At 43.2% G+C, this 20,425-nt stretch overlaps 1 protein-coding gene across 4 annotated transcripts in view; it reads right to left on the reverse strand.

Moving 5' to 3' along the window:
- Positions 1-20,425, reverse strand: part of CPEB2 (cytoplasmic polyadenylation element binding protein 2) — a 91,212-nt gene that overhangs the window by 61,462 nt on the left and 9,325 nt on the right. For 2 of the 4 annotated variants that reach the window (XM_069744727.1, XM_069744729.1), the window contains exon 2: positions 10,192-10,470. In XM_069744727.1, coding sequence (XP_069600828.1) covers positions 10,192-10,470 — 279 coding nt within the window. Of the gene's footprint in view, positions 1-10,182; positions 10,471-20,425 lie in introns of all 4 variants that reach the window. The other 2 variants (XM_069744726.1, XM_069744728.1) reach the window with 1 other exon arrangement.

Below are 20,425 nucleotides of genomic sequence, written 5' to 3' on the forward strand. Positions count from 1 at the left end.
TTTATACCCAAAGGACATGTTCACACGCTGTGCTTGTGCCGCACTTTATTCCTGCGTTTTTTTTGTGTGAAAAATGCAGAATTTTAGGGTCTGTGCACACGTTGCGGATTTGGCCCTGCGGATTCGCAGCAGTTTTCCATGCATACAGTACCATGTAAACCTATGGAAATCCAAATCCGCAGTGCACATGATGCGGAAAATTCAGCGCGGAAATGCTGCGGTTTATTTTCCGCAGCATGTCAATTCTTTGTGCCGATTCCGCAGCGTTTTACACCTGTTCCTTTATAGGAATCCACAGGTGTAAAAACACAGGTGAATTCCACACAAAATCCGTGGTAAATCCGAAGGTAAAATGCAGGGCGTTTTACCTGCGGATTTTTTCAGAATCCACGCGGAAAAATCCGGAATGGAATCCGCAACGTGTGCACATACCCTTACTGTCCCAGCAAACTGAAAGATTCCTGAGGTTTCGTGCACACAATGATTATTTTTTCCTTGCAGATTTGAAGCAGTTTCACATCAGGAACATGTCAATTCTTTCTGCATTTTTTGCACATACACACGGATGACGCACACATATACAGGTAGCACACGGATGACATACACATATACAGGTAGCACACGGATGACGCACACATATACAGGTAGCACACGGATGACATACACATATACAGGTAGCACACGGATGACGCACACATATACAGGTAGCACACGGATGACATACACATATACAGGTAGCACACGGATGACGCACACATATACAGGTAGCACACGGATGACATACACATATACAGGTAGCTCACGGATGACGCACACACACACGGGACGGCACTCGGATGACACACATATACAGGTAGCACACGAATGACACACATACAGGTAGCACATGGATGATTCACACACACACGGGACGGCACTCGGATGACATACATACAGGGATAGCACATGGATGACGCACACATACAAAAGGATGACGTCCACATACACACGGATAGCACACAGGTAGCACATGAATGACACACACACGGATAGCACACGGATAACGCACACATTCACACGGATAGCACATGGATGACGCACACATACAAACGGATGATGTACACATACACACGGATGACACACACAGACACATGGATATCACACAGTTCGCATACGGATGACACATGGATAGCACACAAATGACGCACACATACATACGAATAGCCCACAGATAGCACATGGATGACACACACACGAATAGCATACGGATAATGCACACATACACACGGATAGCACACGGAGGATGCACACATACAGACAGATAGAACACCGATGACACACACATACACACGGGTAAGATGACGCACACACACACGGATAGCACACCAATGACACACACACACGGGTAGCACACGGATGACGCACACATACACACGGATGATGCACACACACATGGATAGCATGCGGATGATGCACATGCACACGGGTGGCACATGGATGACGCACACATACACAGATAGCACACGGATAACGAACACATACACAAGAGTAGCACACGTATGATGCACACACGCATACGTATGACGCACATGTACACACACACACACATAGCACACAGGTAGCACCCAGATGACACATACACAGTAGCACACAGATAACGCACACGTACACATGGGTAGCACACGGATAATACACACGGATGACGCACACATACACATGGTAGCACACGGATCGTGCACACATACACATGGATAGCACGCCGATTTAAAAAATGTACACAGATGTTCAAAAAAGGGACGCGTATGGTCAAAACGAAACATCCCACAAGGACGCGTAATTCTGCGCATGTGTCAAGGGGCCAGGGGCAGAGTTTTTGCAGTATTTTTTATGCAAATTAAAGCTGGTTTTACAGTAACAGCAATGGCCATGAGATTTCAGAAACCCCGCGCACACGCTTGATTTTTTTTTCCTGTCTTTAATTTGAGAATCGCAGCGTGTCAATTCCTTCAGCACTTTTGCAGAAGTTTTCCACCCATAAAAAGCAATAAGAAAGTGAAAGACCGTTGCAAAAGACACAAACATTTTTGGTCAAGAAAATTACGTTTATGAAACATGTACCGTAGACAAAGTACACATGTAATCCACGCAGAAAATTGTTGCGTGTGAACATAGCCTTATCTGTCACCCATATTTGCTCTGTGTAAAAAGTAAATCCATATTTTTTTGCCACAAATAGTCACAATATGATGGATAGTAAGAAAATGTCCGTCAGCAGTCCTTGCCTCCTCTAACAGTCTGACCATCCCAGCTCTATAATTTATGAATATTATGGGGGCACTGTCAGTGCGGCTCGGGCTTGTTGCAGGGAATCCCTCCATAAAACAGCTGTTATATAACATACTACAGAGCCGACAATAAAGGGGACGACAGACACTCATGAGCGCAGAGTCTACAAACACTGGTCGCCGAGTTATACGGGGACGAGGTGGTGTGTTACATGGGGGGCCGGAGACTTTAGAGGCAGCTAAGTATGTACAATAACGTAAAGGAAAGATGTGCGTAGTTATGGCTCATAGTCCCCACACACAATGCATTATTCACACTGTTCACTTTTGTCAATCACCAGTGGAAAAACACCGGAGCAGACAGCACGTACACCTGCTTTGTGGCCCGGCAGGAGGGCTCAATCTGGTGCATTTCAGTCTAGATTTAGGGTATTCCCGCAGTAGCCAAAGTGTGGACTCAAAGGGTCTATTCATCCCAGCTCCTGGGCTGAAACAGAGCAGAGGACCAAATGTGGCCATTCATTGTCTCACAGGAACACTACGGGGGTTGTGTAGGAGAGTCGCAACTCAACCAAGAGGGAAATGGTGCAATGACGTGAAGTCAATGGGGGTGTATGTATGAAGCCACTGTGCCTAATGTAGAAAGGAAAAAAATCATCCAAAAAACAATTCTAAGACTCAGTTTAGCCAAGATATTACAAACCATGTTATTACCATGATACTTGGAGCTGTGAGTATACACATCTGGCAGCCGAACTGTCCAGTCATCAATTATTAGGGGAAAATGGTGCATGAGTCCTTCCAAGTGCTTTAAGCATCTGCCTCCCTATAGCAATAAACATATACATACGAGGGTGAGATAGTTGTGAGCCTAAAAGCCGCCTTTACACGATCTTCAGACTCCCCTTTGAGAGGCCTATCTCGCGGCCAAACAAAGGGATCGGCTGTTGAAGATCCAACAACCCAATCATTCTCGTCTCCGATTTCATCTGTGGGGAGAGTCAGGAGGCCACCATACACATTAGTTGGTCACCCAATCCCGCTGAAATGGGCAGGTTTGGCAGACTTATCTTATTTGTATAAGGCCTTAAGATTGGTTTCACACATTCATGTTTTATGGTCCAAGTCCAGACTCAGATGTAGGGACTGACGGCAGGACTTCTGATGCTATCTCAGCAGCGTTATACATGCCTATGAGACCGTTGAATTTGGGTCAGGAGAATGGCGGACAGTCTGTACATCGTGGTCCGAACCTGGACTGTGAAACATATACCGTATATGAGAAACCGGTCTAATGTTCAGAAATCTTAATGAACAGGCTTTACTAGCGTGGTAGGGTCTGACGGGATTGGGAACTATCTAGAAACCATTTTAAGAGGAACTTACAGTAGGTCAAAAGTGGCCAATGAATCCTGTGACCATCGCCCCTTTTGGTAAAGACCATAAAAATTAGCCCTCAATCAAAAAAGGTTCATTTCTCTGGAAACGTATGGTGAACTTAAAAAACATAAAAACACAGAATACTCTGGGGAGCAGCTGTAATCAAATAAGAGCAAAACCTAGACATCTTGGGTCCAATTCTTCAAAGATTTTATATATTCTGGTGTAAAAAGCTTTAAAAGATCACAAAAATGTTTGAAGTCTCACACAATTTTCACCCACCTCCAGCAAAGTGGCGGAATTGGGGGCTGGACGGGGTGTGGCATGAATCTGATGAACGGCGGCATTCGCTACATGATTTGTGGCAAGGCGCGCACAGAGGCCCACAGCACTCGTCAGACACGTTGTACCCCTTATCAAGACCGGCGTGAAATTGACTGGTCTTGATGAATCGGGGCCTTTGGTATGGTGGCAGGTCCTCTTTCTATGGTCCAACATGGTCATCAAAACTTCCTCTCCTGCCCTTTGCCACACAAAATGGCCGAAGGGTCCCCAATATTGGGTCCTCAATTATCAAAATGGTCTAAAGAAAAACCATCTTTACTGTCCATAGCAACCAGAGTTCAGTGAATTAGCTGTGGTAAAATAAAACCTGCGCCGTGATTTTTTGTTCTTTTTTTTTTTTTTTTTAGACCATTTGGATAAATCTGTTTTAGGCCAGGTTCAGACGAGCGAAAAATTGTCCATTTTTCACCTGTATTATCCTCAGTGTGTTCCTCAGATCTGTATGGCATCCATTTTATACAGCCACAAATTTTAAAAAACAACAACAAAAAGGGCAAGTACAGTTGGCTGTTAATTATTACAATAAATTTTGTAGAAAAAAAAAATAGTTGCCATGACCTTTATATTGATTTTATATGATATTTTACATGCTGTGTAAAAAAAAAAAAAAAAAAAAAAAATCTCAAGCGAACTACACTACTGATTAGCATTGGTCCGTACGATGCCCGTACACTATCATGCACCTGGACGTAAAATACGGTAGTGTGAACGAGCCCTTAGATGACTGTTTTTTTTGTGTGACCACTGGCTAGATGGGACGACTTTATGAAAACTGACTAAAAAAAAACAAAACAGTATTTATATAGCAACCAATGGCAGGGCAGCTTTAATTTTCCAAGTGTACTACAAGATATGAAAGCTGCTCGGTAATAGGTTGCTCTGGGTAACCAGGACAGTTTATTCTTTTATGCCCTTTCTCCAACAATCAGGTTGATCATAGCGATTGCACCGATTTCTTACAGATCGTGAGGGCGACTATCAGACACCTTCACAATCTGACGCAAAAACATAGACGACATTTTGCCCTCGGTACAATGTCAGGTAGTGTTTTTGATATGAAGAAATGACAGAACTGCCAGTCATTGTAAAAGGAACTCCTGCCATAAATAGGTAAATGGTGGGGTGACAAAATGAGCTCACGATCTATAAAGTTAGCCAGGCGAAGGATAAAATTAAAAAAAAAAAAAAAAAAAAATGGTATTTTTCTGTGCACAGGCTGAGGAGACACCATGGATGCTTGAGGGCCCTGGGCTATGAGGTAGACACCATGAATATTTCATGGCCACAGACTTCACACAAAACAATGTTCCATTGCTAAGTCACACGAGCTAAAAATGCAAGGAAGGAAGATTCCCTCGAAATACCAGACCTTGTAAGGAAAAAAGAGCAAAGTGTAGAAGAGAAGAAGGACTACAGGCGACAGGCGTTTATCAGCCCAAATCTGCCATGTCTACAGTCACCTCACTCCTACCCCCGACAAAGACACAATCTGTGAGAATCACTGCATGACGGGCCAACAATATGGCCTCGGACGCTGACGGCACCGACCGCTGAGCTGTATGCTGTAGATGTGATACAGTACTGACCCAGCTCTGTCATGCTCAGATGTATTTAAAGGGATCTTGTCACAAAGAAAATGCAGTGCAGTCTGAAGGCCCCATGTTATAGAGCACGAGGAGCTGAGCAAAATGATATATAGTTTTGTGAGAAAAGATTCAAGAGAACCTGTGTTTTTATCATTTAAACCTCTCTACTTTCTGTGATTTTCAGTCCAGTGGGCGGCGGTCCTATCAGTGTGTCCATATACAGGTCCTTCTCAAAAAATTAGCATATAGTGTTAAATTTCATTATTTACCATAATGTAATGATTACAATTAAACTTTCATATATTATAGATTCATTATCCACCAACTGAAATTTGTCAGGTCTTTTATTGTTTTAATACTGATGATTTTGGCATACAACTCCTGATAACCCAAAAAACCTGTCTCAATAAATTAGCATATTTCACCCATCCAATCAAATAAAAGTGTTTTTTAATAACAAACAAAAAAACCATCAAATAATAATGTTCAGTTATGCACTCAATACTTGGTCGGGAATCCTTTGGCAGAAATGACTGCTTCAATGCGGCGTGGCATGGAGGCAATCAGCCTGTGACACTGCTGAGATGTTATGGAGGCCCAGGATGCTTCAATAGCGGCCTTAAGCTCATCCAGAGTGTTGGGTCTTGCGTCTCTCAACTTTCTCTTCACAATATCCCACATATTCTCTATGGGGTTCAGGTCAGGAGAGTTGGCAGGCCAATTGAGCACAGTAATACCATGGTCAGTAAACCATTTACCAGTGGTTTTGGCACTGTGAGCAGGTGCCAGGTCGTGCTGAAAAAATGAAATCTTCATCTCCATAAAGCATTGACCCTGTCCTTGATGAAACACAGTGGACCAACACCAGCAGCTGACATGGCACCCCACACCATCACTGACTGTGGGTACTTGACACTGGACTTCAGGCATTTTGGCATTTCCTTCCCCCCAGTCTTCCTCCAGACTCTGGCACCTTGATTTCCGAATGACATGCAAAATTTGCTTTCATCAGAAAAAAGTACTTGGGACCACTTAGCAACAGTCCAGTGCTGCTTCTCTGTAGCCCAGGTCAGGCGCTTCTGCCGCTGTTAATGGTTCAAAAGTGGCTTTACCTGGGGAATGCGGCACCTGTAGCCCATTTCCTGCACACGCCTGTGCACGGTGGCTCTGGATGTTTCCACACCAGACTCAGTCCACTGCTTCCTCAGGTTCCCCAAGGTCTGGAATCGGTCCTTCTCCACAATCTTCCTCAGGGTCCGGTCTCCTCTTCTCGTTGTACAGCGTTTTCTGCCACATTGTTTCCTTCCAACAGACTTACCATTGAGGTGCCTTGATACAGCACTCTGGGAACAGCCTATTTGTTGAGAAATTTCTTTCTGGGTCTTACCCTCTTGCTTGAGGGTGTCAATGATGGCCTTCTTGACATCTGTCAGGTCGCTAGTCTTACCCATGATGGGGGTTTTGAGTAATGAACCCGGCAGGGAGTTTATAAAAGCCTCAGGTATCTTTTGCATGTGTTTAGAGTTAATTAGTTGATTCAGAAGATTAGGGTAATAGGTCGTTTAGAGAACCTTTTCTTGATATGCTAATTTATTGAGACAGGTTTTTTGGGTTATCAGGAGTTGTATGCCAAAATCATCAGTATTAAAACAATAAAAGACCTGACAAATTTCAGTTGGTGGATAATGAATCTATAATATATGAAAGTTTAATTGTAATCATTACATTATGGTAAATAATGAAATTTAACACTATATGCTAATTTTTTGAGAAGGACCTGTAGCTGTCACTGATGAGCAGAGGTTAAAATGATGAAAACACAGGTTATCCTAAATCTTTTCTCCCCAAACTATATATCAATCTTCTCAGCTTCCGCTGCTCAATAAAATGGTGCCTGAAGATTGAACTGCAGATTTATGATGAAAGAGCCCCTTTAAAAACTCATGCTATGTTCACACTGAGATTTGGAGGAGTGTTTTGGAGAGGATCCTCCCCAAAATCAGTTTCAAAGGCATTTGCAAAACTCTTCCTATTCATTTCTATAGGAAATCCACTCTGAGTATTTAAGGTGGTTTTTTGAAAATTGCTTGGTGGAAAAAGAAAATGCATGTCATTTTTTTCTAAAAACGGAGCTTGAAGGAAACATCTCCAAACTAGGCACTGACCAATAAAAAGGCCGCAATACAAACAGTTTAGGAACAAGAAAACTCATTGAAAATTCTTCAGGAAAATAACGACTTTTCTAAAAACTCCTCAGAAAAGGAGAGTTTTCTGAAGCGGTTTTATAGTAAAAAAAAAAAAAAAAAAAAAAAACTCAAAAGTTTTTTTAAATGTTTCAAAAAACTCCATGTGAACATAGCCCTAGAGCCTCCTTCACTCACTTTTTGTCATCTTTGTTAACCTTTTAAATAGATTTCCACTTAGTACAATATTTTCCTGATCTTTTTCATATCCAATAATTAAGTAAATGGTAAAAGTGCAAGAAAAACACACACACAAAAAAAAAAACACCACTGCCCAAGAAAAAAAGCCACATAAAGACCATAAACCAAAATGCATTTTGAGTACTAGAAGAAAAATTAACAAAAAAGTGAAAGCCACAAGAAACGCTTTATCAATAGGAGTAACGGAAACGGCGTAGATCAGGCGCTGCCGACCATATCTGTAGCTTCACCTCTCGGGGTCGGCAGCTCGATGGAGTTATTCCCATCAGCTATCAAAGAACGTGATTGGAATGACCCTTGAAGGACAAAGATAGGTTAAAAATGATGTGTATGGGCCCAGGATGTGGGGAATTAAGAAAAAAAAACTGCAGTCACCGGATCTTGATGTCTTGGTCACATTGACCCTCACCGGTCTCTAATGTCACGTGAGTCCTGCAGCCAATCAGCGGCCAATTGACCGGCGGGGGATGGCGTAGGAACACCAGTCGGGATGGTGACTACGCTTTCTTTTTATTCCTTGCCCTGGGCCCATATACAATAACATAATAATACTACCAATCTGGGGTAATAAATAGGGGCTCCGCTGATGAGCAATAATAACTATTTATACGCACACACAGATGTGTTCTCACACCACATTACGGTCCTGAGGAAGATCATTCCGGCTGACCATAGCTGGCTTCACCCAGTTTAAGGCCTCAGTAATTATCCCAAAGCCATTCTTACTGCCCTCATGAAAACAAAGCAGATAAACACGGTCGCCCTTCACAGCAGAACAGCCTTGTAAGGCATTGGAGTGCGTGGGGAACATGGCCTCCTGCCAGAGGAGGAGAGCGACTGTCACTAAACACACCTGCTTCACTAGCAGGCAGACATGTGTATCGCCCCCGTGGTCTCGAATCCTGAGCTCTGGAGATTATTTCCTCTATATAGCAGACCTGAGTAACCTATGAGTCTGCACATGATGTGAAATGTACAGATTTGGTTATACTCGTCCATATAAAGGATGGAGTTGCCTACTATTTATATGCACTAGTCTGGACCATAAATCGTGCATTCTCCAATTTTTTTTCCATTAGGTCTGCGTGAAAAATCATTGGTCTTCCTTTCTCCAGAAAATACGTTTGTGTGAACGTACCCTAAGGAAAGGTTCAGTCTGCCGTAATTCACATGGTATCTCCAGATCCGGACTCATATCGTCCAAGGTTGTAAGTTTGGTCAGAACCCACGGGCATTGCAGTCCATATATGAACGGTGAAATTAGGTCTTCTGAACCCAACTTTAGGATCTTTTGTGGCAAAAACGTTCTTTATTATAGGTGTTATTTGATGACTGAAAAACATTTTTTTTTAATTCCCCCAAAATACTTTTGGAACGTTTAGAAAGTTTCCTTCATTATTAACCCATTTAGTTCCAGAATTAAAATGTATTTTAGAAGTAATATTGCGTCGGCACTGTTTTCCCACTTCTTAACACGGACTGTTTTTCTGGAAGTGCTAAAAAGTTACGAGTCTGAGGACCCACTTCTCTACATCCATATTATGTGATAGGGGTCTTTACTTGCCTTAAAAGTAAGGCAGTGTTCACATTGCATTTACGCAGTCGACTAGGTCTTGGATCCCACCTCAAGTAGGTGGATATGGCCAAAAATGATGTCCAACAGAGCACCCAGTGGCATCGTTACAGTCAATTTGCCCGTAAGCGCAGACCTCTGAATCTCGTTTTCCAAGGCTTCGGACATAAGCAGCGACAGATAAACTTTGTAGGCTAAAACGCAAGGTGACCCCAGCCTAAGTAATGGCATATCCTGACCATGCCTTATGACACTTTCTATGGCTGAAAATTGACTTTATTAATATGCTCTCTAGTCATAACTGCTGAGTCAATGTTCACAAAATGACTTGCTGGGAGTCACACAATTTTTAGAATGACCCTTTTAGGTAAAAAAAATAGAGGAAACGCCATAATAGTTGAAAAAAACAATCATTTGTTTTGCCATGTTGAGAAGGAAATGAAGAAGTTGGGCACCTCTAGGAGGAGGGGGTAACCGGTCAGTAAGTACGTTGGGTTGCCTTGGGTCTTTTCTGAGTGGAGTAGGCAGGGATTTTAGACAGACAGTATATATATAATAGGCATTCATAAGGGTAAAGTGCAGTTACATACCATTCTTACCTGTAAGGGTAAGAGAGAGTTGCTGTTGTTGTCTGTCCTGAACACGTTGTCATCAATCCAAGACTTGGGAGTAAGCGATGGGTTGGATCGTGTGAATTTAGGTGGGGCGATGACGTTCCCAGAGAAGGGCTTCTTTAGAGGGGAGATTTGGTTCATGGTGCCAGGCATTCCCATATTAGCGGTGCGGCGATCTCTGCCATGCATCCCTCCCCATGACATGCTGCCCGTGCTCCAGCCGCTGCCTTGGTGGCTACTCCATGGAGACTGCTTGACCATAGGCTGCAAAAGAAACAAAGACAAAATTAGGACTATGTTTCGCTGGAAACTTCCATGTGATATAGAAATATCTACACTAAGAAGACTAGATCAGAATTATCTTAAGATTCTGTTTATATCAATGGTATATAGGAGACCTAAATATAAGACACAATGATCCCCAACTTTATTTGATGGTCTTGAGGAAGCATGAGCTCCAGTATTATCTTATATCATGGGTATAGAGAACCATTGTGAGCCATATCTATAACATTGTTGGACCGTATACACAGGCTATAATTTTTTCCAAGAACGCGATTGTTTTTTAAGCCAGCCTTAAATTAAATTACACATTGGAGGCTAGAAATGTAATAAGGCCACCTTGAGATCCTTGTAATTGAAGCTTACAAGGCCTCCTTGAGATCTTTTTACAAGAAGCTTGGTGCAGGTTTACCAGGTGTGAACAGAGTCTACTTCTGATGGACAACTCTAAAAACATGTAGCTGGGTAAATCGGGACAGTTTGCAACTTGGCCAGGGACAAGGTATCCCCACACTAAGATTGAAGAATGTCTCCTGGACCGATGTCCGATTGACTAAGTGAGTAGTAGCGCTACGATCAATATTATTCGGCCCCTTTTACTTAATACTTTGTTGCACCACCTTTTGCTGCGATTACAGCTGCAAGTCGCTTGGGGTATGTCTCTATCAGTTTTCTACATCGAGAGACTGAAATTCTTGCCCATTCTTCCTTGGCAAACAGCTCGAGCTCAGTGAGGTTTGATGGAGATCGTTTGTGAACAGCAGTTTTCAGCTCTTTCCACAGATTCTCGATAGGATTGAGGTCTGGACTCTGACTTGGCCATTCTAACACCTGGATACATTAGTTTGTGAACCATTCCATTGTAGATTTTGCTTTATGTTTGGGATCATTGTCTTGTTGGAAGACAAATCTCCGTCCCAGTCTCAGGTCTTTTGCAGACTCCAACAGGTTTTCTTCATGAATGGTCCTGTATTTGGATCCATCCATCTTCCCATCAATTTTATCCATCTTCCCTGTCCCTGCTGAAGAAAAGCAGGCCCAAACCATGATGCTTCAACCAACATGTTTGACAGTGGGGATGGTGTGTTCAGGGTGATGAGCTGTGTTGCTTTAACACCAAACATATCGTTTGGCATTGTTGCCAAAAAGTTTAATTTTGGTTTCATCTGACCAGAGCACCTTCTTCCACATGTTTGGCGTGTCTCCCAGGTGGCTTGTTGCAAACTTTAAACAACACTTTTTATGGATATCTTTTAGAAATGGCTTTCTTCTTGCCACTCTTCCATAAAGGCCAGATTTGTACAATGTATGACTGATTGTTGTCCTATGGACAGACTGTCCCACCTCAGCTGTAGATCTCTGCAGTTCATCCAGAGTGATCATGGGCCTCTTGGCTGCATCTCTGATCAGTCTTCTTCTTGTTTGAGATGAAAGTTTAGAGGGACGGCCGGGTCTTGGTAGATTTGCAGTGGTAGGATACTCCTTCCATTTCAATATGATCGCTTGCACAGTGCTCCTTGGGATGTTTAAAGGTTTTGGAAATCATTTTGTATCCAAATCCGGCTTTAAACTTCTCCACAACAGTATCACGGACCTGCCTGTTGTGTTCCTTGGTCTTCATGATGCTCTCTGTGCTTCAAACAGAACCCTGAGACTATCGCATAGCATATACGGAGCATATACAGAGATTTGATTACACACAGGTGGATTATATTTATCATCATTAGGCATTTAGGACAACATTGGATCATTCAGAGATCCACAATGAACTTCTGGAGGGAGTTTGCTGCACTGAAAGTAAAGGGGACGAATAATATTGCACACCCCACTTTTCAGTTTTTGAATTTCCACAAAAATTTAAAATAACCAATAAATTTCGTTCAACTTCACAATTGTGTTCCACTTGTTGTTGATTCTTCACCAAAAATTTACATTTGGTATCTTTATGTTTGAAGCATGATATGTGGGGAAAGGTTGAAAAGTTCCAGGGAGCCGAATACTTTCGCAAGGCACTGTATCTCAATTATTTGGGGCAAATGACAGGTCCTAGTTAAGACAGGGTCAGAGTAGGGCAAATGAGGGACCTTGTTAAAAAATAAAAGCCTTTCACACCAGGATACTTGAAAATAACACTGTTACGCTATATACCCCTGATCTAAGAGATTTATCAGTACTCACTAAGTACTGTATACATGTGGGCATTTAGTGGGCAGAATCACAATAGGTCAGTTGTATGAGAAGCATAAGATAAGCAAGTGTCCCACAGATACACCCGATACCCGGCCAGCCCTATTCATATATATACATAATATGTCTGCAGACTACATACATTATGTATATTGCAGACTGCTCAGGAATGCAGCTGGAATTCTCCATCATGTGAGTGGGAATTTACAGAAGTGTAGTGTGAAAGAACCGACTGTATATGAATCCAAAGGGCCTCCCAAATCACGGCATCACCTTATTTATCGAAAACCCAAAGCGTGCTGCTGGGCATAAGGCTGAACCACTGACTGCAGCAATAGCGGTACTACAGAAATAAAAAGTGCGAGCGACCACACCGGAAAATATTGGGTGTGGTAACCAAAAGCAAACAAGTTCCACCCAAAATCATAGCTGCTACTACGCCTGCAGACCCCGATATGACTGCACTATACCCCATAACAGCATGCCAAACCTCGGCTTCTATGTTATAAAGCTACGCGGTAATTTATTAAGTATATAACTATATCTGATAGGAAGCTATGAAGAATCGGACATCTTTTCTGCTCAGTAGTCAGATCCCTTTCATGCAAGTCTTCGGGGGACATGCCATGCCCCTTGCCATAACCCGTGCTGTGCCCAACTGGGTATGATCATAGACTTGGGGTCATCGTTACTTTAAAAGAACATGAGGGGTGTAATAAATTTTTAAAAAAAAGCTATTCTTACCTCCCTGACCGGCGCCTCTATTCCTATTTGGATAGAATGTGAAGGCTTCAGCCAATCAGTGGTCAGTGACTGGTTGCAGCGTTTTTTCTGATACAGATATAAACGGGGGGGGGGGGGGGGCATACTTTTTTTTTTACATCACTCTGGGACCTTTAAGGACAACTCTATGGGAAACAAACTCAGAGATGGAAGGGGTCCGTGTGCCACCATGGTCGCTCAATAGAAGATCACGACTTTCCTTCACCTTTCCGTACAGCAGATTGTTTGCATACGTCACCCTAACACAACAACGCACGGCTTTTCACAGTCACAGATCTTATTCACCAGCGAAGAATTTCCTCCATTGTTCTGCCGGGAAACACCAACAAGAAAAAAAGTGTTTTCCAGCTACCAAGGCTCCGCTTACCACCAAACACGACAACACAAACAAAAGCACGATCACCTGCAATAATGTGACTGAACCGGCCAAACCAAGAGGGAACGGCTAATGACAGCGTAGTCATAATGAGAGGACACACTACTATTTCAGGCACCGAGCTATAAACACTCATTAGCGATAATAGGGCTGCCAATAAAAGGTTTTGTGTCAGGAGTCTGGGTGGGACAGCAGGAGTTACAGACAGGGAATACTACAAAGATCCCAAACCACGACGCACCCAATGTAGCCATCAAGTCAAGTTTCTCCAACATTAAGTGCTCAAATCAACCACTGAGTCTAGTTAGCCTGTCCTTCATGACGATGTGTGACCACCATTACGGCTACCAGGACAGCACCATCAGAGGTCATCACTCAGGACCTGCCCTAGTAATATAGGACTGAAAATTACCCTGTGAACAAGCCAGGATCTAAAGTCATGACTGAAGGTCCAAGCCCCTGAAGAACAATCTGTAACAGAGATCCCCCAACCAATGCTCCTCATATGGGTCTTTATGGACCACCCTGTCTGCAGGACCTCAGTTCAATGTGGCCGGATAACCAACTACGGTATACTCATGCCAGGCCCATAACAGAGTATCTTGGGAAGTGAAATACCGCCATGTAAAGGCATTGTTCAGTTGTTGGGACCCCCGTTCTTAAGGTACCGTCACACTTAGCGACGCTGCAGCGATACCGACAACGATCCGGATCGCTGCAGCGTCGCTGTTTGGTCGCTGGAGAGCTGTCACACAGACAGCTCTCCAGCGACCAACGATGCCGGTAACCAGGGTAAACATCGGGTAACTAAGCGCAGGGCCGCGCTTAGTAACCCGATGTTTACCCTGGTTACCATCCTAAAAGTAAAAAAAAAAAAAACACTACATACTTACCTACAGCCGTCTGTCCTCCAGCGCTGTGCTCTGCACTCCTCCTGTACTGGCTGTGAGCGTCGGTCAGCCGGAAAGCAGAGCGGTAACGTCACCGCTCTGCTTTCCGGCCGCTGTGCTCACAGCCAGTACTGGAGGAGTGCAGAGCACAGCGCTGGAGGACAGACGGCGGTAGGTAAGTATGTAGTGTTTGTTTTTTTTTACTTTTAGGATGGTAACCAGACCAAACAGCGACGCTGTCGGTGTGACGGTACCTTTACTGTACTTGTCACCAGAAATGAAATGCACCGTTACACAATTCCCAATGGAATCAATGGTTTTTCCATATAATACATGGATGTGCCAAGTCCTCCCGACAGACAGACACTCTTTACAAAAACCCAATATGATTTGGCTACTAGATGGAGGTCCTTTACATCCCCCCTATAATAAGCCCCTATTTGATTTCCAGACAGAACAAGTGTGGGGTTTATTTGAGTACAGGGCACCCGGGCGTATATTGCATTACATTTAGGTGGCAGATCTATATAGAAACACAGCAAGCTGGTGCCAAGCATGTGATGGGTGTATCAGGGCTCCATAAATAGAGAATATGAACACACAGAAGACTCAACCCTTGGCACCAGGACACATTTCTTCAGAATGAATGAGTAATTGATCAGGGTGTTTTTGTGGGTGTCATATTGTACTGGAGAAATGTGGATGCTTCCAGTGATGACGGAGAAAAAGTAGGTGCAGGAGATCACGAAGATGCCCAGGAAAGCTGTATACAGATATCAGAGGTCCAGGAAAGCTGTATACAGATATCAGAGGTCCAGGCTATACAGATATCAGAGGTCCAGGCTATACAGATATCAGAGGTCCAGGATATACAGATATCAGAGGTCCAGGCTATACAGATATCAGAGGCCCAGGATATACAGATATCAGAGGTCCAGGCTATACAGATATCAGAGGTCCAGGATATACAGATATCAGAGGCCCAGGTTATACAGATATCAGAGGTCCAGGCTATACAGATATCAGAGGCCCAGGATATACAGATATCAGAGGTCCAGGATATACAGATATCAGAGGCCCAGGATATACAGATATCAGAGGTCCAGGCTATACAGATATCAGAGGTCCAGGATATACAGATATCAGAGGTCCAGGATATACAGATACAGTATGAAGTCCAGGATATACAGATATCAGAGGCCCAGGCTATACAGATATCAGAGGCCCAGGATATACAGATATCAGAGGTCCAGGATAGCTGTATACAGATATCAGAGGCCCAGGATATATAGATATCAGAGGTCCAGGATATACAGATATCAGAGGTCCAGGATATACAGATATCAGAGGCCCAAGATATACAGATATCAGAGGTCCAGGATATACAGATATCAGAGGTCCAGGATATACAGATATCAGAGGCCCAGGATATACAGATATCAGAGGCCCAGGATATACAGATATCAGAGGCCCAGGATATACAGATACGAGGTCCAGGATATACAGATATCAGAGGCCCAGGATATACAGATATCAGAGGTCCAGGATATACAGATATCAGAGGTCCAGGATATACAGATATCAGAGGTCCAGGATATACAGATATCAGAGGTCCAGGATATACAGATATCAGAGGTCCAGGATATACAGATATCAGAGGTCCAGGATATACAGATATCAGAGGCCCAGGATATACAGATATCAGAGGTCCAGGAAAGCTGTATACAGATATCAGAGGCCCAGGATATACAGATATCAGAGGTCCAGGAAAGCTGTATACAGATATCAGAGGCCCAGGATATACAGATATCAGAGGCCCAGGATATACAGATATCAGAGGTCCAGGAAAGCTGTATACAGATATCAGAGGTCCAGGATATACAGATATCAGAGGTCCAGGATATACAGATATCAAGAGGTTCAGGAAAGCTGTATACAGATATCAGAGGTCCAGGATATACAGATATCAGAGGTCCAGGATATACAGATATCAGAGGCCCAGGATATACAGATATCAGAGGCCCAGGATATACAGATATCAGAGGCCCAGGATATACAGCTATCAGAGGTCCAGGATATACAGATATCAGAGGTCCAGGATATACAGATATCAGAGGTCCAGGATATACAGATATCAGAGGTCCAGGATATACAGATATCAGAGGCCCAGGATATACAGATATCAGAGGTCCAGGATATACAGATATCAGAGGTCCAGGATATACAGATATCAGAGGCCCAGGATATACAGATATCAGAGGTCCAGGATATACAGATATCAGAGGCCCAGGATATACAGATATCAGAGGTCCAGGAAAGCTGTATACAGATATCAGAGGCCCAGGATATACAGATATCAGAGGCCCAGGATATACAGATATCAGAGGTCCAGGAAAGCTGTATACAGATATCAGAGGCCCAGGATATACAGATATCAGAGGCCCAGGATATACAGATATCAGAGGTCCAGGAAAGCTGTATACAGATATCAGAGGTCCAGGATATACAGATATCAGAGGTCCAGGATATACAGATATCAGAGGTCCAGGATATACAGATATCAGAGGCCCAGGATATACAGATATCAGAGGCCCAGGATATACAGCTATCAGAGGTCCAGGATATACAGCTATCAGAGGTCCAGGATATACAGATATCAGAGGTCCAGGATATACAGATATCAGAGGCCCAGGATATACAGATATCAGAGGTCCAGGATATACAGATATCAGAGGTCCAGGATATACAGATATCAGAGGTCCAGGATATACAGATATCAGAGGTCCAGGATATACAGATACGAGGTTCAGGATATATAGATATGAGGTCCAGGATATACAGATACGAGGTCCAGGATGTACAGATACGAGGTCCAGGATATACAGATATCAGAGGTCCAGGATATACAGATATCAGAGGCCCAGGATATACAGATATCAGAGGTCCAGGATATACAGATATCAGAGGTCCAGGATATACAGATATCAGAGGTCCAGGATATACAGATATCAGAGGCCCAGGATATACAGATATCAGAGGCCCAGGATATACAGATATCAGAGGCCCAGGATATACAGATATCAGAGGTCCAGGATATACAGATATCAGAGGTCCAGGATATACAGATATCAGAGGTCCAGGATATACAGATATCAGAGGTCCAGGATATACAGATACGAGGTTCAGGATATACAGATATCAGAGGTCCAGGATATACAGATACGAGGTTCAGGATATATAGATATGAGGTCCAGGATATACAGATACGAGGTCCAGGATGTACAGATACGAGGTCCAGGATATACAGATATCAGAGGTCCAGGATATACAGATATCAGAGGTCCAGGATATACAGATATCAGAGGTCCAGGATATACAGATATCAGAGGTCCAGGATATACAGATACGAGGTCCAGGATATATAGATATGAGGTCCAGGATATACAGATACGAGGTCCAGGATGTACAGATACGAGGTCCAGGATATACAGATATCAGAGGTCCAGGATATACAGATACGAGGTCCAGGATATACAGATATCAGAGGTCCAGGATATACAGATATCAGAGTTCCAGGATATACAGATATCAGAGGTCCAGGATATACAGATACGAGGTCCAGGATATACAGATATCAGAGGTCCAGGATATACAGATATCAGAGTTCCAGGATATACAGATATCAGAGGTCCAGGATATACAGATATCAGAGGTCCAGGATATACAGATATCAGAGGTCCAGGATATACAGATATCAGAGGTCCAGGATGTACAGATACGAGGTCCAGGATATACAGATATCAGAGGTCTAGGATATACAGATATCAGAGGTCCAGGATGTACAGATACGAGGTCCAGGATATACAGATATCAGAGGTCCAGGATGTACAGATACGAGGTCCAGGATATACAGATATCAGAGGTCTAGGATATACAGATATCAGAGGTCCAGGATGTACAGATACGAGGTCCAGGATATACAGATATGAGGGTCCAGGATAACCTAAAGTGCCCATGTAGAAATGCCAGCATATGCTTTCACTATACAGCCCACAATGTATAATAGTCCCACAAGCACCCACCATTTCAGGACTTAACATCATTCTTCCTGTTATACTATAGCTTTCTGCATTTTTTGGTGCTTTTTTTTCCCTATAGACATCTCCGTGGAGCTTGAAAAATGCATGTAAGATCGCTATAGCATTGTAACTGCAGAATCCCAGAGCTTCTACCCTAAAAGGACACCAAAAACCAACAAAAAATGGAAGATACATATTTTAGTTCAGTCACTTTCAGAAAAAAAAAACATTGTGGAAAAAACTGCAGCAAGTTCACATGTGGGGGGGGGGGGGATATGGCCGAAGAGGTGTAACAGTCACACGCTTCACCCTAAATCAGTGATATCATATCTGTAGCTCTTATTATTATTATTATTATTATCTGTAGCTCCTCAGTGCGCTATCAGATGCAGACAGCCTCGGGTCCCCAGCGTGGGTATAGTTTAAGAAAAGTGATGGTGTGGAGGGCATGTGACTTCCTTGTGACTCCGTCCCCACGCCGATCTCAGCTGTGTATGCAGGAAAATGGACAAAAGGTTAAAAAACAGTAACCGTATAGTCCATATCCTTACAAATAGGACACGTGGGGGGTGGTGAATGGAAATATCACCGTAATCGTCAGAGGAGGAAGCCTATAGGGTCGGCACAATATCAGGCCTCAAGCGATGTCCTACAGTCCTACGGGCAGGCTGTGGAGTCTGAGTCAGAGCCCATTTTGGTGGAGTCAGAGTCATGGAAATTGAGGAGTCGGAGGTTTGGCTTACCATCTCCACAGCCCTGCCAGGGCTGTGGAGTCGGAGTCGGGAGCCCATTTTGGTGGAGTCGGAGTCATGGAAACTGAGGAGTCAATGGTTTGGCTTACTGACTCCACAGCCCTGCCTACAGGGCATGTAATTCTAAAAGCTTGATGGAAGGTTGAGTGCCAACAAGCGAACCTACCTCGGTCATAGGGCTTTGGCAGAAAATAAATACGGTAACTACAAATTCAATTTATTTAGGCTTCAAAAAAGGACTTGTGCTTAAAAAAAAAGAAAAAGGGACTATGATGAGTTTCCTCCATAAGGGGCCAGTTCAAGGGTATAATTAAAAAGAAAATCCTAAATTAAAGAAGATCTATCACTATGCAAATTTTTACCCGTCGTAATTGCCGTTGTTCTCCTGAATCCGGCGATGTTTTTCTTTTGTTCCTGCGCCTCTCCATTCCCGAGATACGACCCCCTCTTCACAAGTATATAAATCTAGTCTTGTTTTCTAAATGGGTGTGGTCTTTCCCATAGAGAAGAGTTGAAGACCACTCCCACATGACTAAACAGATTAGATTAATATACTACAAAGAAGTGGTCACATCTCAGGAACGGACAGGCGCAGAAACAAAAGAAAAACAGTGTCGGATTCCGGAGAAAAGCGGCATTTACACCAGATATAAAAAATACATATTCATGTCAAGTGACAGGTCCCCTTAAAATGAAACAGTAACTAAAAATGCCTCCTTCCACAATGTGACAGAACGCTTCTGATACACACAGAGCCTTTTTTTCTCCTCCACAAAAGACTGGATTATATTTTTGCTTTCGAAAATGTTCTCAATACCTGTGTATAGCGAGTGCTCTGTGCTACGTTAGCGGACGGCTATCTTTATATTC

Source organism: Ranitomeya imitator, chromosome 1, assembly GCF_032444005.1.
Source record: "Ranitomeya imitator isolate aRanImi1 chromosome 1, aRanImi1.pri, whole genome shotgun sequence".
Lineage (NCBI taxonomy): Eukaryota > Metazoa > Chordata > Amphibia > Anura > Dendrobatidae > Ranitomeya > Ranitomeya imitator.